The sequence below is a fragment of the Puma concolor genome, chromosome D3 (genome assembly GCF_028749965.1).
Source record: "Puma concolor isolate L17-30 chromosome D3, mPumCon1.1.hap2, whole genome shotgun sequence".
In the NCBI taxonomy this organism is placed as follows: Eukaryota; Metazoa; Chordata; class Mammalia; order Carnivora; family Felidae; genus Puma; species Puma concolor.
Window position 1 is genome coordinate 36248382 of NC_141678.1, and position 20581 is coordinate 36268962.

Consider the following 20581-nt stretch of genomic DNA (forward strand, 5'->3'; position numbering starts at 1 on the left):
TTAGAAGGATTAAGCTACGTTCACTCATGGGTGTGTTACTAGTAATTTACGTATTTGAAGGTAAATTGCTTTTATCTTTCTTGGGGTCATTATCATCTCTTTTGGTTAATAAACTTGTTTCCAGGGAAGATGGGCTGTGTACAAAGTTTCTCACAGATGTCGCATATCATATATACAAACATATAGTGTCTCAAAATAAGATGGTTGAGAAAAATCCCATGGGTAGGGCTCTGTCTTCTTCATGGTGACTCCAGTTACTAAAAGGGGTTCAGGCTAAGGAGTTTTGCAGGAAGAAGAGAGTGGAAAGCAAGAATAGGCTTTGCTCCTTCCCTGAGCAATGGCAGGAAGTGAATGTAGAGTCCGCCATGGCTCTTTTAGAGGCTATGCGGATGGGCCATACGGGTGGGAAGAGGACAAGGGGGCTCACGTATGATAGGACCTGCTGTTACTCACTTTTTCAATCACCCACAAACAGTTCTGTAGGCTGGGTTACAGGAGATAATTAAACCATAGTTCCTGCCCTCAGAGAATCTCCAGTCACCTCAGGGCCACCGGTCTGCTCCATATAAAAAGGCTCTTACAAATAGTCAAACCAGAGGATAACACAGGATCCACGAATTGAGGCTTCATTCAACCGAGGGGAACCCTAGTCGTAAGTTTTAGGCAGCATATACTGAATTGATTTTGTTTTATTTTTTTAAACCAAATCCATGAGACTGAAATTATACAAAGTCTGAGGCCTGCATGTGGGGTGCAACGTGGGTTTCATTTGAAGCACTGCTAGCTTCTAGAATGCTGGACACAGTCACATTCTGTTCGTAGACGATCTTTGCCGTAGCCACCGTCACTCGTAAAGAAAAGGAAACAACTGCCAGTCGTGTAAGCCACCGACCTAGCACTACCTGTATTTCATTCTTTGGTGTCTAAAGATAATGCAGAGGGACAGACTGTTTTCTTCACTTGGGACTATACTCAGTGCATCAGCAGTGATCTGGGCACATGTGTCCTGGCTGGTTCCAGGTTGATGGCCAGCCTGCCTTGCTTCACGGGTATGCTGGTACCAAATCAGGAGGTGGTTTTCAGAGGCACCTATGTTTTTCTCACTGTCACCACTGTTAGTAAAACTTCTGGGATACTTCAGGCTGCACTCTTTGAATATGGCTTGATGTCTTCCTGCGGTCCTCCTAGACTCAGATAGCCATGCACCAGCAGCATCAGTATTCGCTTGGCATGAGCTGCACAAAGAAACGGTCCTGGACAGCCCAGGCCTGACAGCCCACAAGGCCGACAGTCCATTACAAGCCCCGTCTGCAATACTGTAGGCTGGGCTAGTGCTCTGAGGCTGAGCGTTGATTGATGAGGGCAGAGCTAAGTGCAAGACCTGCCTAAACATCATTCTGTCCACCACTGAACAGTAAAACATTTTGTACTGTGGTCAAACATTTATAACACAAAATTTTCTAACTTAACCATTTTCAAGTGCACAGTGCAGTGGTGTCACGTGCCCTTGTATCATTGCGGAACCATCAGCCCCATCCATCTCCAGAACTTTTTCATTGTCCCAAACTTAACTTTGCACCCTTTAAACAGTGACCCCCTTTCCGCCTCCCCTCAGCCCCTGGCAACCACTGTACTAGGAATGTGACCACCCTAGATACCTCATATAACTGGAATCAGACAGTATTTGTCCTTTTGTGACTGGTTAATTTCACTTAGCAAAATGGCCTCAAGGTTCATCCATTAGCAAAATGGCGTCAAGGTTCATCCCTGTTTTAGCCTGGATCAGAATTTCCTTCCTTTTTAAGGCTGAATAATATCCCACTGTATGTGTATACCACTGTTTGTTTATCCATTTATCCACTGGTGGACATTTGGGTTGTTTCCACCTATTTGGGTATTGTGAATAATGCTGCTATGAACCATATGGGTGTAAAAATATCTGTTCGATTTCAATTCTTTCAATTCTTTTGAGTATATACCAGGAAGATGTTTTTATAAATAAATACAATAAATAAAAGTGCTGCTGCATTTCTGGATCCCAGTGTAGTACATTTTCCATTTCATGCACAACTCAAAAAGGGATTGCCTGTTGCTAGAGAAATCAGTTCAACAGATTGTGTTTGCCAAGTCACAAAATTACCTCAGGAAGAGACTTCGTCAAGTGGGCTCAAGTTATCACAGTAAAAAACATTTCAGAATCCACAAATTTTGTTTTCTAAATTCTTAGTTTCTCTCTCTTTTTAAAAAAATATTTTAAAAATACTTTTATTTGAGAGAGAGAGAGAGCACGTAGGGGAAGGGCAGAGGGAGAGAGAGAGAGAATCCCAAGCAGGCTCCACACTCAGTGTGGAGCTGGACGCGAGGCTTGATCCCACACCCTGGAATCATGACCCGAGTCAAAATCAAGAATCGGAGGCTCAGGGGCGCCTGGGTGGCACAGTCAGTTAAGCGTCCGACTTCAGCCAGGTCACGATCTCGCGGTCCGTGAGTTCGAGCCCCGCGTCAGGCTCTGGGCTGATGGCTCAGAGCCTGGAGCCTGTTTCCGATTCTGTGTCTCCCTCTCTCTCTGCCCCTCCCCCATTCATGCTCCGTCTCTCTCTGTCCCAAAAATAAATAAACGTTGAAAAAAAAAAATTAAAAAAAAAAAAAGAATCGGAGGCTCAATCGACTGAGCTACCCAGGGACCCCTTCTTAGTTTCTCTCTTACTTTATGGGTCTTCATTATGGCTATTTCATTTACCTTAGTTTAACTTGATTTGTTACTTGTTCAGAACTCCAATTTCATTGTTGTGGGTTCTTTACATATTATCGGTAAAATCAGCAACGTAAGTTCTGAAAGAGAAATGATTGCTGAGTGCCCTCAATTTAAACTGAAAATGCTAGAGCTAATGCTCTGGTCAGGACACTAATTAAAACATATCTGAGAATTCAAAACTTCGTAAGTCATAGAACACATGGTATTAAAGTAATTGTTGGTAACGTCCTTTAGCTCTGTTAGCAAAAGGACCTGAACATCAATAAAGAGTGTCACATTGCACATAATCAGATCTATAATTTTGACCTTTGAAACTGAACTTGTTAATGATGTTCATTAATCAGTCACATTCTTCCTCTAATCGGCTTCTCCCTTCACATAATGATTTATCATTTCACTTAGCAACTTACAACTTCAGTTAAATTTTGTTTCCCTGTTGTTCTTCCCAGCAGTGGTGATCAAAAAAGTAAAAGGGTGCACAGAATAAGAACGAATCATTTAGGTTGCATTTCTTTGTTAAAACGTTGTCCGGGCCTCTGTGCTTGGCACACTTCCCTTGGGAGTTATCGCTAACAATCTGGTATCAGCTGTGGACAGCAGAGGGGCGCTTCAGACTGACGGTGGAGTGACAGAGCCTCGACCTCACCACTGCAATACTGGTAACTATGTCGCGACTTGAGGGGACACTCAATAAGCTAGACTTGCCGAAGTTCCACGTTAAAAAAAAAAATCAGTTTCAGAATTAAGGGAGAAGTTTGGGGACAAGAGTTAGAAACTGTCTGGAGACCCAAAGGGATGTATCATCTGAGTCCATGAACCAGCACAGCAATTAGGGTGTAGAAAATTAAATTGTTCTTGAAGCGAAGCCGGTGGAGTTCAGGTACCTGAGCAATTTCCTGCCAAGGAATGAAAGTGGGTTGGTACGGCCTGACGAATGAGCCGCATCATGGTCGTGACTGGACTCGTAGGCTGCTGTGGGCTCTTCAGGAGGTGCTAGCTGCTGGCTGAGGATGGGGTGGCAGGGCTGTGGGGCACGTCTGTTAGATGTGCTCCGAGGGCTCTGGAATTTGCCACAGATAAAAGCAGCAGACCATTTTCATAACTGTAGCCTGCTGTCAAGACGAAGCGGGGTCACCATGCTGTGGATTGGACACGCGGGCAGCTCAAAGCTGCAGGGCACTGGAAACTGTTTAAATTTGGATTCTCTTTCTTAAAGACAGGTTATAAAGGTGTGTGTGTGTGTGTGTGCGAGCGCACGCGCGCGCACGCGTGCTGGGGTGGGGAGAAAGGAAATATAGAGAGATATACTCTTTCTATTCTCAGATTACTACAGATTGGTAAATATTACTCCTCAAGCTCAGCATAAGGAAATCAATAGCCATAGTGTTATAGGGCCACAGAGCCCCTGTTCTCACGTGATCTCCAATTTTTGCTGGCTTTGTCACCCAGGCTAGACTAAGCAGCAGAAGAACCCAAGCACCCAGGGCACAGTCCATCAGGAAGTCACCTTAGGAAGGAAGGCCTTGCTGGTGTGGGCTGGCTTCCCTCCCAAGAGCCCATCCACAAAGATGAGCATTGCTGAGCGTAGCCTAGTCCCCTCTTCTACACTGGGGGAATTTTTTTTAATGTTTATTTATTTTTGAGAGAGAGAGACAGAGACAGAGCATGAGCTGGACAGGGCAGAGAGAAAGGGAGACACAGAATCCAAAGCAAGCCCCAGGATCTGAGCTTTCAGCACAGAGCCCGATGCGGGGCTTGAACCCACGGACTGTGAGATCATGCCCTGAGCTGAAGTCAGACATTCAACCAACTGAGCCACCCAGACACCCCTGGGGGAATTGTTTTAAAGGAGCAAAAGATGATTAAGGTGACATCTTATCAGTGAAAACGCTAGAATAGAGATTACTACCAGAAGTTCATCTACAGTCCAAAGATCTCAAACCTGGACTAGAAAGAGAGACAGGAGTCAACAGTATCTCTAAGTGAAGAAAGCGGAGACATGCCCCAGTTATAAACTGGAGGCACACTTAATCCAAGCCACCTGGCAACATCACCCACAAGCTAAGTGAAGCTCAAGTTGTTGTGTGTTTCCGAGTATGAACCACCAATTTACAAAATGCTTTGCAGGCCAGTTTTGCTATATGAGGGCATCACAGGTATTAATGAGAAGCTGGGCAGAGAAGAGGCATGGGTGAGGAGTCTATTGTCCTTGTCTGGTATAAGACAAAACCTATAGCCAGAAACATAGGTGATGGAAAATTGTAAAATGTGGTCGTGTAACTGTGTCTTGCTTGGTTTATCTTAAAATAGAATTAGGAATCACAGATTGGTGACTAGAGACCCATTTTATTTGGCCAAAATTTAAATTTAAAAATTGACTGCTGGCCAGTAATAAAAAACATTACAAGATTTAATAAAACCAATTGAGATTTCTTGCTTCCCTGAGTGGAGGGGACAGGAAGATCTGTGACAGCATAGTGTACCTGACCGAAACTGAATGGCAGAGGCCTTCTTGAGATACGCTCTCCACCGGGGCCTCACCTTTACTCACCTGGGTCTTTTTTTTTTTTTTTTTAAAGTTTATTTACCTATTTTGAGAGAAAGAGAAAGCACGAGTTGGGGAGGGGCAGAGCAAGAGGAGAGAGAGAGAATCCTATGCAGACTCTGCACTACCAGCATGGAGCCAGACGCGGGGCTTAATCTCATGAACCCTGAGATCATGACCTGAGCGGAAGTCAGACACTCAATCCAGTGAGCCATCCAGGCGCCCCTCACCTGGGTCACCTTTACAGGCCCCACAGGCAGTTCTGATTTGACCCTTAAACTGTACCTACTGCCACTTTTAAGACCAGAATTCTGAGTCAACTCTAGCTTGACAAATCATAAAAGAAAAATCTCAGGTATTCTATCTGCAAAACTATACAACCAACAGACGCAAGTTCAATTAAGCAATTCTCAACAAGGACACCCTCATGAATTTCCAAGTGTCCCCTAAGGGAGTAATACTACTCCCACATGATAGTCACTGAGCAAAGAATTTCAGTTAATACTATGTCAGCACTTCATTTTCAAAATCTTAATATATTTATGGGTCACCTGGGTGGCTCAGTCGATGAAGGGTTTAACTTCAGCTCAGGTCGTGATCTCACGGTTTAAGAGTTGAAGCCCCACACTGAGCTCACTGCTGTCAGCGCAGAGCCGACTTTGGATCCTCTCTCTCTCTCTCTCAAAAATAAATAAACATTTTTTTTTTTTTTTTTTTTATTTTTGGGACAGAGAGAGACAGAGCATGAACGGGGGAGGGGCAGAGAGAGAGGGAGACACAGAATCGGAAACAGGCTCCAGGCTCTGAGCCATCAGCCCAGAGCCCGACGCGGGGCTTGAACTCACGGACCGCGAGATCGTGACCTGGCTGAAGTCGGACGCTTAACCGACTGCGCCACCCAGGCGCCCCATAAATAAACATTTAAAAACACATCTTAAATATTTCTGAGATTGCTCTCTCTTCCTTTTAAGTAAAGGTTAAGGCTGTACCCAAGAATTAGGCACTGATAACTGACCTATTCTCTTAGGAGTGGCTGATTTCTTCAATGACTGAGCTCAGACTCTGGATCCATGACCCAGGCTTTTAGGCAAATCGGGGAAAAAAAAAATACAGGCCATTTTGATAGTTCCCAGTAACTATATCCTTACACTGAGCTGTTGGGTAAATGGCTTTTTCCTGATTTTGTTTCTGTTAATGTTTTCTTTCTGACATGAGGACAGTGAACCAATGTTTATCATACACTCCAATCAGCACACACTCAAAGGAACAATTTCCTTTGGTGGAAAGAGCTATTAGTGGCCAAAGGGCTGGAAATGAGAAAACCCGAATGAATTTCAGAAAGCCCAGGCGTAGCTACTGAAGACAGGAGTCTGAACATTTCCATCGTAAACCCACTGAAAGGAAGACCTGACAAACTGGATGTTTTCATTTATTTAGGGCCTGTGCTCACGTGTAAAAAAAAAAAAAACTCATCCTGAGGCTGTTTATTCATTTTTTGAATATGATGATTTTTATCTAAATTGATATTGGTTGTGAAAACTATCCAAAGGAGTATACACTTTATAAGAAATATTTCAGAGGTGGTTTAAACATAAATAATAATTTAAGTAAATCATAGTTATGAACCCATTTTTCTTTTAATTGAGCTGTATCTCAATTTAAATCTATTCCTATTCATTGAAACTGTTTCAATATATTAAATTAACAATGTAAATACAGTGAAACCTTGGTTTGCGAGTGTAATTCATTCTAGAAACACATTTGTAATCCAAAGCGTTCCTATATCAAAGCAAATTTCAAGAACTATTGGCTCAGTTGTGATCATGTGACGTTTCGCATCATGTACTACTCGCATTGCAAGACATCACTCATTTATCAAGTTAAAATTTATTAGAAATATTTGCTCACCTTGCAGAACACTCGCAGAACAAGGGACTCATAATCCAAGGTTTTACTGTAATTGTTACACAAACTTTAAAAAATCACGCTATTCAAAATAGGGAATCTGTCCACCAGAAAACTTAAAAAATAATCTTTTTAAAAGAATGTTTTATTTATTTATTTTGAGAGAGAAAGAGAGACAGACACACAGACAGACAGACAGGGGGGGCAAAGAGAGAGGATCCCGGGCAGGCTCTCAGCTGTTAGCATTGAAGCCCAAGGATGCAGGGCTTGATCCCATGAACTGTGAGACCATGACCTGAGCCTGGTCTTAACCAGCTGAGCTACTCAGGTGCCCCGCAAAATATCTTATGCTATTATAAAACACACATCTCCCAAATAAATAAGAAGCCAAAGCAATTCAAAGTCCAGTGTTGCAGTGAAGGGCTTGCATTAAAGAAGAGTTTTTGTCTGTAATTGCTAAATAACCTACATGCCTACTACCTGCAAAACACCCTGAAGGGCATGAGAGCAGAGTGCCAGAAATGGTTAGAAAAAAAAATCACATCACAGCTTTTAATATGCTGTAATCTAACAGAAAAGAGAGAGGAGACCCAGGTAACTCAAGAGCCTGCATGCAAGGAGAATGTATGTGAGTGCTGTAATGAGGGGGTGAGTAACGAGAGCACCAAATCCTAGCGTCCAAATTGGAATTCTGGTGTTCAGGCAGGTGCTGCTTCAAGTTGCCTGGGGAACATAATTAACGTCCGGGAGTTGTGTTCATGCCTGCTCTTACGCCTGAGTGATAAAATGGGCCATTCTTAGACACGATAACCAGGGCTACATTTTTGCCAATTTTATGCTTTGTGTTGTTTTCACAAACAAATAGAAGTATGTTGAATTTAATAAATAAGTCAAGTTTTGCTTGTTGCAGTAAAAGCCATAAAAATAGCTTCATTTCAGTTCTACCACAGCAGTGTCGATGGGGAAACAGCATATATGAAAAAAACCAACAAAAACTACTTCCATTGGATCTAGTGAAGCCCTGGGCACCTTAAAGGCAAGGGCATTGGGCAAAACCCTGCCTTTCCTATTCACCTCAATACACTGTTTAATAGACTATTGCATCTGGAATGCTGAGATCTGCTAAGAGAGAGAGAGTGAGAGAGAGTGAGAGAGAGAGAGAGAGAGAAGGATGGAGGGAGGGAGGGAGGGATGGAGGGAGGGAGAAAGCATTCTTCTCCTCATTAGTATAGTGGTCCCTCTCTATCCTCTTTAAAATTTAACTATATGTAATTTTCTATAAATGAACATAAGTCAAAGATTTCAGATATAACTCCTTTCCTTGTTAAAAAGAAATTTAGATCTATGTTGGAAGAAGAGGGATCACAAATGTTGCCTAAAGAAGCAGGTTAGACAACGGCCAATTTTAAACATATATATATGTATATATTTACATGTATATACATATTTCTCCTATACTCTTTTTCATTACTGTTTCAGTCACCAATATAAAACAAAAACAGAAAGAATTGATTATTTATTTATTTATTTATCTATTTATTTATTTGTAAGAGAGAGAGAATGAGAGGAAGAGGGGCAGAGGGAGTGAGAGAGAGAGAATCTAGAATCTTAAGCAGGCTCCACACTCAGTGGGGAGACCAATGCGGGGCTTGATCCCACGATCCTGGGATCATGACCTGAACTGAAATCAAGAGTTGGACGCTCAACCGACTGAGCTACCCAGGCGCCCTGAAGAAATGATCTTATCAAGTTTGAATTCTTGGATTCGCTAACCAAGATGACAGATTTAAAGTCATCCTCAGCTTTCACACCCTGGGCATTTCCCAGTCTACAAACTGGAAAGTGAAGTCATGTCCACATAAATGGAGACATACACTCTTTACGAAACAGGGAGAGCCTGGGTGGGACTGAGCTGGAAATATCAATGCATACAACGCACATCATCTGGGGAGATCACCTGTGGAGAATGGTCAATTTTGGTGGTAAATATCACCTCCCTCTTAACACCCTCTTAGGTACTGTTAGACTTAAGCTTTAGAGGTAAGACAGACCAAAAGAACAAGTTTTAAGAAGCTATGCTAATGAGTATAGGATAAAAATGAGCTGTGTTAGAAAGTTACAGGCACTAACAATACAAATCAGCAGGACAACTGTACCCTGAGATGGCTGCTAAGAACCCCGCTCAATGTGTGCAGGTGGGGAGCTGGTGCTGAGTAACAAGGCATGAGGGTCCACACTCCAGATAGTTCCAGAGGTTGATCCTGACCCGTGGGAGTTGAGGTAGTTGGCTGAGCAGGATCTAAGGCAGGTGCAGGGACTCCAAATAGATGTGTGACACTGCTGAGCACACCAGAGAGAGAAATGCTGCCGTTTTGTTCTGACCCCGGAGGAGGACTGCTCGGCCCCTTATTGGATCTGGGTCTCATAGGTCTGGATACACAAAGTATTTGTGCTGACTGCCAAGACCATGACCGCTCTGGAGAATTTGGGGCTTAGAGGGAACTCCCCAAGAGCAGTCATATCGATGCCCCAGGACTCTGGCTTACTTCCTTCCCTGTAAGCCATAGTTCATCCCTCCCCTTGAGTGAGCAGTGGCCTGTGCAGAAAGCACACTGCTGGGTGAGTTTGGCCCAAGACTGGTTTTCCCTCGTGCTCGCAGCTGTAGCACCTGCCCCAAGGCCTGGCCTCCAACTATAGGAACCGTGAGCTGCCTTCCTTGTAGTAGCTGTGTTCCTTGCTATCCTCACAGTTAAAGACCCATGTTCTCCATGGGCAAAGGAGAGGTGGACTCCCTCTACAGGAGAGACAGCCTTTTGTCCTGCCTCATCTCTTGAGTATGGAAACAAAAACTTTTAGGCATGCGTGCAATGCACATTGAACCTAGGGTCAGCTACGGCTCATATACTGAGGTAGCAGATTATGTATATTGTCAACATAGGTAATATTTATTGGGGCCAGCACTTTGACAGTAGAAACTCATTTTTCTTCTCCTAACACTCCTACGAAGTAAGTACTCTTATTTTGCCCTTGGTATACCTGGGGAAGACCGAGGGACACAAAGCTAAGCGGCTTGCCCACGGTCACACAGCTTGGAAGCCACAGGGTCAAGGTGTGATATAGGTAGGTGGCTGTGCCTAGGGATGGCTGGTAACTCCACTCTGCTCCCAGACTCTAGAGTTGGTCTCTGATGAGGAAGGCCTGGAGTGTAACACTCCCTTCCTTCACGGCTTACTATAAAACTTAACAAAGTTCTCTCAGTCACTAAACCAGACGAGGATACAGCACCCTCAACTATTGTGAGTTACCCAAAGGAAACCTACTGTTCCAAAAAGGACACAAAATACACACACTTGAAAGGATTTAAAAAACACTTCTATAAAGGAGGAAGTGGAAAAAGCTTTTAGTTAGCTGTTTTCCAAAGCATGCTGGCAGATTTCAAATCTTTGTAGACTTAGAGTGATGGTTAACTGTGGTAAGCTGATGACTACACTGTGTTTCCAACTAATGGATCCGGACAGTACCTGAGTTTGAACAGAGCAGGAGGCATCTCTGAGTTTAATGCTGTGGCCGTAAGCAGTGGAGCAGGGTGGTTAACAACCAGATACATTTGATTTATGCCAGGCTCTGCCCTGTACTACCTGCATCACCTTGAACAATCTCCCAACCTTCTGGGCCCCTATGCTATTATTTATCCAGCACCAGCTATGTATGTGAGTTATCTTATTTAATCTTCATGCTCCCCTGTGAAGTACACAGTAGCCTCATCACCACATTTCCCATTGCAAAAGTTCAGAGATGGTAAGTAACTCATCCGCATTTACACTGCTAACCAAGTAGGAGCTGGGATTCAAACCAGATCTGTTAAGGTTCAAAAGCCCAGTGGCTGCCCCTTACCATTCTGACACTTTTCTCCTATAAAATAAAAATAAAATAAAAAATTAGTGCCTATAGTCCCCATCCTCCTGTTTAAAATAAAATCTTCCGTATAAAGAGCTCCCAAAGAACCCTTAATGGAAGGTAATAGAACATAGTCAAACCATTTAGTTGAGTCCAGAAATAGTGTCTAATATAGGAGCTATTAGAATAATCACATAAAGTCCAGGTTAGAGGAGGCCTTGAGAAAGGTCAGTTTGTTTAACTTACCTCTGTACCACAAGCCCATCCAGTTATCATCTAGAAAACTGAAGGACATTAGCTGATTGACAGATTAGGATGACATACGCATCCTTCTTTGTGTACCCAGATATCCTGTCTCATGCGTGCCAAAGCTTGTGCTGGAGCAGAAAGTCCCAGCATCTGGTTATTTATACAGCTGCATATCAAGTACACATATTCTAAATAATAGTCACAAAGAAACTTTCTCAATGTAGTTTCAGAAAGTGTGATTTTGAAACAATAGAGCATCCAGACTTAAGACATTTTCCACATACGACTCACACTGAGCTATAGAGGGAAAGAATTCCTATCTCATATGTAAACAAGTATAGCAGAAGAGCTATAGATAATGTCAACTTGCCTCCAGCCTCATGCTGCAGGCATCCCTTTGAAAATAGAGCTTTCATCAAATTTTCTCTCTTATCTTTTTTGTTTCATGGTGTCTTCAGAAATACTTCCTATTTTTCATTGAGATTTCTTTCTCAGTATCAGTATTGTTTAAATATAATAGAATGGGCTCTAAATATTTAATGGCATGTGCTGCATTTGCAAAATGTACACTTGTTAAAATATGTTCTGGAAAGAGATAGAGGTAGAGTGCTTCAGGATTAAAACAGTTACATTTACCTAAAACAGGTGTTGTTGTAGTTGAATAGCTAACATTTGCTACTTTGACTAAGAATGTGTATTTCCTTAATTATTTTCATAGAGCCACAACTTCTGTAATTTCTACTTACCTCAATAGCTGAGACAGGAATATTACCGTAATTAATATAAATGTTCTCAAATTTCTAAAAGATCTATATCAACTTTAGAAACAATAGTAAATATAATTAAGCAGGGTAAAAATGGATGGTGTTTGTATGCTAAATTCTGTCAAACATGTTATTGAGATAAATTATTCCCTATGAAAAATGTTGAAAATGCAGGTATTTTCATTTATAGAAATATATTTAATTATACATGGATGAAAAATGATAAATACTAAGTATCTCCTACTCAACTTATTTCATATTAATTTTGAAAATACAATTGACCTTTGAACAACACAGGGTTGAGTTGTGTGGGTCCACACGGATTGTTTTTTTCAGTACTGTCGTGTAAATGTATATTCTCTTCCTCATGATTTACCAAATAACATTCTTTTCTCGAGCTTACTTTATTGTAAGAATATAGTATATAGAACATATGACATAAAAAATATGTGTTGGTTGACTATGTTGTCAACTGACAGTAGGCTAGCAGTAGTTAAGTTTTGAGGGAGCCCAAATTTATATGAGTTTTTGACGGGGGGGGGGGAGGGGGAGGGGTGGCCAGTGCCCCAAACCCCAGTGTTGCTCAAGGGTCACCTCTACATTGTCATATGACTCTGTATGAAACTTTAATTTCATATCCATCTTCTACCCTTTATCAACATTTGCTGCATCAAAACACTGCACCCTCCAAAGAACACATATTTTTGCGAAAGAGAAAATAAGAAATTGCTTTGCTTATAGGATAAAATAAAAAATAAACGTAAAGGTTTTGCTAACAGCTTTCAAGGCAAAGGTGGTTTCATAGTACATTAGTCCAGGTAAGGTTCCAATAAATTAATATTCATAAACAAGTGAACAATTAGTCATTCATTTGTGGTAACTTTGTAAAACATTATAGCCAAATAAAACTGATGGTTATCTCAGTTTTCAGTCATTATTGCCTCGATGTGAAAGAATTCCATGAGTTAACATGAATCGAATGGATTTTATGTATTAGGGGCCTACCTTCAGCAACTACTTTTTTTTAAGTTTGTTTATTATTTTGAAAGAGAGGGAGAGAGAGAGAGAGAAAGAGAGAGAGAATTGCAAGCAGGCTCTGTGCTGTTAGTGCAGAGCTGGAGGCGGGGTTCGAACTCAGAAACCGTGAGATCATGACCTGGGCTGAAACCAAGAGTTGGAGGCTTAACCAACTGAGCCACCCCGGCGCCCCAGCAACCACTTTTTACAAAAGGCCTACCCTGGGGCGCCTGGGTGGCGCAGTCGGTTAAGCGTCCGACTTCAGCCAGGTCACGATCTTGCGGTCCGTGAGTTCGAGCCCCGCTTCAGGCTCTGGGCTGATGGCTCAGAGCCTGGAGCCTGTTTCCGACTCTCTGTCTCCCTCTCTCTCTGACCCTCCCCCATTCATGCTCTGTCTCTCCCTGTCCCAAAAATAAATAAACGTTGAAAAAAAAAATTAAAAAAAAAAAAAAATAAAAGGCCTACCCTTCAGAAAGCAATATGATCTGAGCTAAGCTAATAATTGGCAATGCCTCCTAATTAAATTTGCTGTCCCCCACCTCCCAGGGGCTCAGGCCCATCTGGCCTGGCGTGCTGATAAACACAGACGGTAACTACTGACTTTTCCTCAGCAGGACAGACTTCCAATTGTATTTCCAGAAATATTGATGAGTTTGTTTCAGCACCCTTTCTCCTGGGCCCAGTCTGTCTTTATGACCAATGGCACATATTTGCATGGGCTATGGCCGAGCGTGAGGGCAGAAGCAACGTGGACTAACTCGCCCATGCAGGAAGGAGTCCAACTCCGATTAGCATCAGGTTAACTGCACCTGAGGCAGTTGTTTTCCTTCCCTCTCTCTCCTTCCCCATTTTCATTCCCCTCCCTGCTCCTTCCTTTTAATTGAGTGCCTGCTGTGTGACAGCAGGACACGGGGCTAAGAGATAAGCTCTTCACCAAGTAACACTTCTAGACTTGAGCCAACTGAACAAAGACAGTCTTTGGAAGAACTATGGAGTACGTTTAAATAATGAAATATGGCAATAAGCTACCCACTGTATTTCCAGAATAGCAAACGTACAGTGTCACCATAGGCCACTACATATGGAACACCTGACCAATTGACTGGAAGTGGGAGGAACTACAGAGATCATCCCATGTTATGCTCTCAATTCATTCACAAATGAGGACTCCAAAGCCCAGAGAAGCTCAGAATCACAAACTTAAAATAAAGACCTAGGGATTGCAAATCTAAATTCGGTGTTCTTCTGCGTGTGGTGGGAGGTGAGCAGAGCGGGTGAAGGGGGTCAAAAGGTACACATTTCCAGCTATAGAATAAGTAAGTCGGGGGAAGTAATGTCCAGCCCTAGTTAATAATACTGTAGCATATATTTCAAAGTTGCTGAGAGGAGACCTTGAAAGTCCTTACCACAAGAAAAGAAATTTTGTAACAATGTGAGAGGGACATTAACTAAATTCATTGTGCTGATCAGTTCACAGTATATACAAATGTTGAATCATGATGTTATACACCTGAAACTAATACAATGTCATATGGCAGACCTCAATAAAACAAAAACAAAAACAAAAACAATTCAGTGTTCTTCTAACCAAAGAGTGTGGCTTATTCCCTACCAATGATACATCTGCAACTTATCCATCGTTAACACGTTGTTTTAGGGGCGCCTGGGTGGCTCAGTTGGTTAAATGTCTGACGTTTGATTTCGGCTCAAGCCATGATCTTGTTGCAGTTTATGAGATCAAGCCACGCATTGGGCTCATGCTGATAGAGTAGAGCCTGCTTGGGAATCTCTCTCTCTGTCCCTCCCCTGCTCACATGTGTGCTCTCTCTCCCTAGATAGATAAAATATCATGTTTTAACTATTTAAAAATACAACTTAAAATTTAGACTAAAATTTTGGAGAAAAACCCTGAACACTTAGAATTTGTCAGAATTCCTATTAAATATGACATGACTATTCAGGTCTAAATCTTGTAAGTTTTATATTTATAGGAATGATATATTGGTAAATTTACCCCACAGAGAGCACATTCTGTATTTCAGAAAAAAACAAATACAAAAGTGGCACATGATATGAAAACAACCTTTTTAAGATCATTACCTAGTAAATAATCATATAAATTTGATATGAGTGATTGGTATTTAGTCTAATGTTGTATCAAGACCATATGTTACCGGAGGCAATCTCTTCAAATGCATAATTTATAACATAACCTCCATGACTACCTGAGAGACCTAGGTAGAATAATGAATTAATCCAGCGGAAATAGACCCTTGGAGGATGAAATGACATTTAGCTAAGGTCACAAGGGCAACTGGATTAGTAGTTTCAGGCTATTCCTCATAGAGAGCTTGCCAGATGACACAGAAATGCAACATATTCCCTCAACTAAAAATAAATCCCTTCAGAATGTTTAGTTTGAATATCCAGGCATGGAAAGGCCTAGTATTACTTTGATTTTATAGTGAATAATATTTAAAAAAAAAACAGGATTAATCACTGGTAGCAAAGATAAGTCTTCTGAATGAACACTGAGGTGGGGGGGCAATGCAAAACATCTGGGAGAAAAATGCATAAGAGGTGATGGAGAAGTAAGAGAAGAAGAAGTAAAAAAAGAGAAAATGGACAGGAGAAAGAAATAAAGAGATAAATAGCTAGAGAAGAAGAAGGATAAAGAGAAGGAAGTTACAGGGAAGTGAAATGAAAAGAAAAAAGAAAGAATTAAAAATGAGGAGACTTCCATTATAAAACTAATAAGTCATGGGACATAATGTACAACATGGCGACCATAGTTAATAATCCCAGGTTGCATATTTTAAAGTTCCTAAGAGAGTAGCTCTTAAAAGTTCTCATCACAAGACAAAAAAATGGGAAGAAAAATAAGAGGAGAAATTAAATGACGGGTGGAAAAAGAGAGAAAGAAATTGAGGATGTAAAGCAAGTGGGAAAGAAGTGGCAAACTATGGGGACTCATTAGTAACGTGTGCAGCTGAGACAGAGTGATGGTTTGTCCTGAGGCCTATGTAGAACAGTAAACATAAGACAAAGGACAGAGCAAGAAAAGATGCATACGTGTGTGTGTGTACAGATAGATAGATAGAGGGGCGCCTGGGTGGCTCAGTCGGTTAAGTGTCCGACTTCGGCTCAGGCCACGATCTCACGGTTCGTGGGTTCTAGTCCCGCATCGGGTTCTGTGCTGAACACTTGCTCAGAGCCTGGAGCCTGCTTCGGAGTTTGTGTCTCCATCTCTCTCTGCCCCTCCCCCACTCATGCTCTGCCTCACTCTGGCTCTCAAAAATAAATGTAATACAAAATTTTTAAAAAATACATAGATAGATAGATAGATAGATAGATAGATAGATAGATAAGAACTCACCCCTTAGATACTGGGTTCCCCAAGGTTTACCCTTCATCCTTAACTTCCTTCTCACTCTACAAGGACACTGAGGGATCTCATCCAAATCCAGGGCTTCAGCCCGCCATAGGGTGCTGACCTGACTATGGAAATTGTTATTCCGAGTCCACACCAGCACAGCCAACTGTCCCGCGGACATTTCCACTAACCTTAATAGGAACAGTGAACTGAAAAAGTGACATGCCTACCTCTCCAAACTTCGTGCCCTGCCTATGTCTACTTCCCATACTCCGCATTTTCTGAGTTGGGAACATCTTCCCTAAGTTGTCTAAGTCAGTAACGAGGCTCTTTCTATAATTGCTCCTTTTCTCTGGGCTTCTGCCTTCAAATGGCTACTACAACTTACCACCTAACAATTCTAAAGCTGCCCCCTCCTCATCCAACCGGTCTTCCTGACTTGAGCTCTTTTCCTTCCTCATGGTGCTCAACCCTAACATCAGAGTGATCTTTCTAAGACAAAAATTACATCACATTACCGCCTGCTTAAAGGCCACCAGTGGATCTCAGGACCAAGACCAGCCTCCTTAGATGACAGACAAGATTTTCAAGACCTTGCTTTGCTGACCTCTCCATCCTCACCTCCTACTATCCATGACTTACTTCCAGTCTATAATTGTTTTTAAACTACAGAGAAAAGGATTAAGACCTAGTAGTATCTCTGGAGGGGAAAATTCATGCTACTGCTTACCACATATTTTTATGTTGATAATTTTTGCATAAGTTGAACATTGTATCATTAAGTTTTTACTCATTTCTATATACAATAGACACAGTATATTTTTTAAGTGTGGGAGGTGAGGATTGCTTATTATAGCCACAACGACTATAGCCACATTTTCTCCTCCCCCACACGACCCCCCAGCTAGACAGAGCCATGTGACAACATTTAATGAGTTTTAGCTCTTATTTTCAGTCACACCATGGCCTGGGCTCCTATCAGGCTGTTTTCTAAGAGTCCCTTTGTCATGGGGTGTTGTGCTGATTAAGCCCCTACCATGGTGCCTACACGAAACATGGGCTTGATAAATTCACCATTATCTTCATTATAACGAGAAGGAAATCTCTTCTTTCTCATGTCCTTGAGACCATCCACTACATTAGTACGTCAGTAATCGGTAATAAAAATTCCCTGACGGATAGATGTTTTTAAAGATTTTGTAGAGCTTTACGTACCAACGTGTGGGAAGACACGGCCTTAGGTTACCTTGGCATGATATACTTTGCATATTCATACAACTCCACAGCCATTACTCTAAATTTTGCCTCATAACCTTTAACGCTATATGATGAAAAATACCAACAGAGTCACAGATGTGTCTTAGCCATGAAAACCACCCACACACGCAAAGCAAACTGGCAGACGACGGGGTAGAACCACATCTCTGGCAACAGCTGGGAGCTCACCTTTTCTTCATTACCAACACAACTCCAAGGAATATAATGACGAACAGCAAGATGCCGGCAATGACTCCAGCAATTTTGACCGTGTGGTCTGTTTCCTTCTCGGGTTCTGGAACTGGCTTCGGGGTGGCAGCTCCTAAAGATGAAAAGGAAATGAAAAAGGACAGACGGTGGGTAAGAGAATAAAGATGTTATGTTTTAAAAACAAACAAAAAAAAATCGCTGCATTTAACAGGGTAATACGACTTATCAGAGCCAGCAGACAGACAAGCTTTTGATTTTTTTTCAACAGCTTTCATATGCACTGAAAGGAGGGTAATTGTTCATATTGTTCTTCAATATTTTACTAAGCCATAACAGAAGTTGGGTAGCACCCCCAGCGCTGACCCTTTCAGAAGAGACTCTTCTCAAACAGTTTTTTATATTTTTATTATCTCTATTGGCTCCCTGCCCTTTCTGCCGTTTTAAAACTTGCTAACAACACAATAGCTATCCTAAGCCTTTATCCAAATTTGATTTGCTGGAACATTTTCCTCAATTATTTTTCATAAGTGAAGCAGTAATTCTATAACATATTAGCCCAAACACCTGGAAAAGTGAGATAAGCTCATTTTCCATGCATTTTACCAGCAATTGTTTTTTTAACACAATAGAGATTTTTCCCCTGCCTTTGGAATTCTAAATCTAGGTCACATCTGGTAGGCAAAAGACTCCTTCTAAGCAATTTATGCACAAAGTGGGAAGCAGCTGATGATCACACTACTGGCACTCACATTTAATATCTGTTTAAATGAGATAACCAGAGCCTTCCAGTGACTACTGTCTTAGCTCGCCTGCTTTCCCATTTCCCAAACGTTTGTCCTGTTTATGGCATAATGCGATGGAATGTCAAATCCACGTCTGATGAAATATCCATTTCCTCAGCTAAACGAGTTCAGGACGAGAAAATACTAGGAATGTAATGTTCAACTCACTACGCAGAATCCATTTTTTTTTTAAGGGCTTCTACTCTCTTAATCAGAATGTGACAGTGCTGAGCATCTTAGCCATCAAGCCACTGTCCTCACCACGTGGTCAGGACAGATCATTCTGAAAGCAGGAATTTTATGGCCAAGTCTCTCACCTTAGAATATTCTTCTTGTGTTCCTTGGTTTAAAAAAAAAAACCACGTAATTGAAACTGAATATTGATATCGCCCCCCTCTACCCTTTCACTGGGTTTCCCGTTCACGCTTCACCTGATTCTTGGAAAAACTTAGCCCTCCCTGTGTCTGGTGCATTGCAGGCTGGGCTTATTCTAAGATGAGTCGACACAGGGAAACAGGGAGTGTCTAGCTAGAGCTTTCCATCTGTTTCCATTGGAAACATATAAACTATGTTTCTTTCAAAAGGTATTCATATTAAGATTTTATAAGAGATTCTGCATCTTGAACCCAGATGTGGCCATCAGACAGATGAAGCTAGTCAAGACTGGGGACAGACACAAGGCAGAAGATAAGTTCCCATCCACGCATGCTTTGCGACCAAAGTGACAATTGTAATGAGAGCAGGCGTGATGTAAAAATCACTCCTTATCAGATACAAACCCTTCTGCATAGCCTGTTTCAGGTCATTTTTCTTTCTGACAACTTCAGGGGGATGTCCTGCTCTCTTGTTTGAATGGATATCCCTCAAACTAGTTATCCAGATAAACCTTAAAACTAACAATGCTTACTACTTTTTAGTGTAATTACATCTTAAGTATACCCCTCCAATATGTCACTGGAACATACAGCCAAGCAGTGGGTTTGCAGGATATTGTAATATTAAATAAATTGCTAGGAAAGATTTAAAGATAAAATATGTACGTTATAAAAAGATGAAAATTTTTAAAAATCCGTGTAAAAATAAATAACACGTAAAATTCACAAGAGGGAAAAAGGGTGCCATGCTTTTGAATTTTGGCTTTTTTGTTCAATTAAAAAAACTTAACTTTAAAACAATAAAATGAAATTGGTTTATTCTACCAAATGTTGGCATATTGGCATATTGGGAGCCATTCTATTTATCTCAGTAGTTAATAGATTTCAAATGCTCCAAATATATTTTCTAAATAACTGACTGGCTGAGTTTCTTTGTAACTAAATTATGCCAGTAAATACAGCACTTGGGAAAGAGATTTAGAAAAACTTTATTTAGCCTAAAATACTGAAGTATAAAAAAACAACACGGATACAACCCATACATTGTAAACACTCAGTAAGGGAAGAGTTTGTCTTGTCAACGGTCATGTTTGTTTCTGTTAATTAAACAACTGGTTGTGTTTGACTTTAGCCAACACTTTGGCCTGCTCCATGAGAACTGGTGAATACTCTACACATCTTTAGGACAGGAAAAGAGACTCCCTCGCTGCCTTTCATTCCCTTTGGAAAGCAGACAAGCCCATTGCTATGCAGCTAGCATAAGCTCCATATTATCATTCTTTAGCACCTACTTTTAACTCATTTCACATTGCAGGTCAAGAAAATGAAATGTTCCATCTCCGCAGGACACAGTTGCAATGAGATTATGGCGGCAATCACGCAAAATGGGAGAGCAACTCAGAAAAGGACAGGAGGGCTGCCCCGAGCTGTCTGGGAGCGACCCTCCCTTTGC

The 20581-nt window shown here is 41.5% G+C and overlaps 1 protein-coding gene across 6 annotated transcripts in view; it reads right to left on the minus strand.

Annotated features, from left to right (window-relative positions):
- PTPRM (protein tyrosine phosphatase receptor type M) overlaps positions 1–20581 on the minus strand; it is an 801865-nt gene that overhangs the window by 214112 nt on the left and 567172 nt on the right. For all 6 annotated transcript variants that reach the window (XM_086682486.1, XM_086682492.1, XM_086682490.1 and 3 more), the window contains one exon: positions 17952–18084. In XM_086682486.1, coding sequence (XP_086538612.1) covers positions 17952–18084 — 133 coding nt within the window. The remainder of the gene's footprint in view (positions 1–17951; positions 18085–20581) is intronic.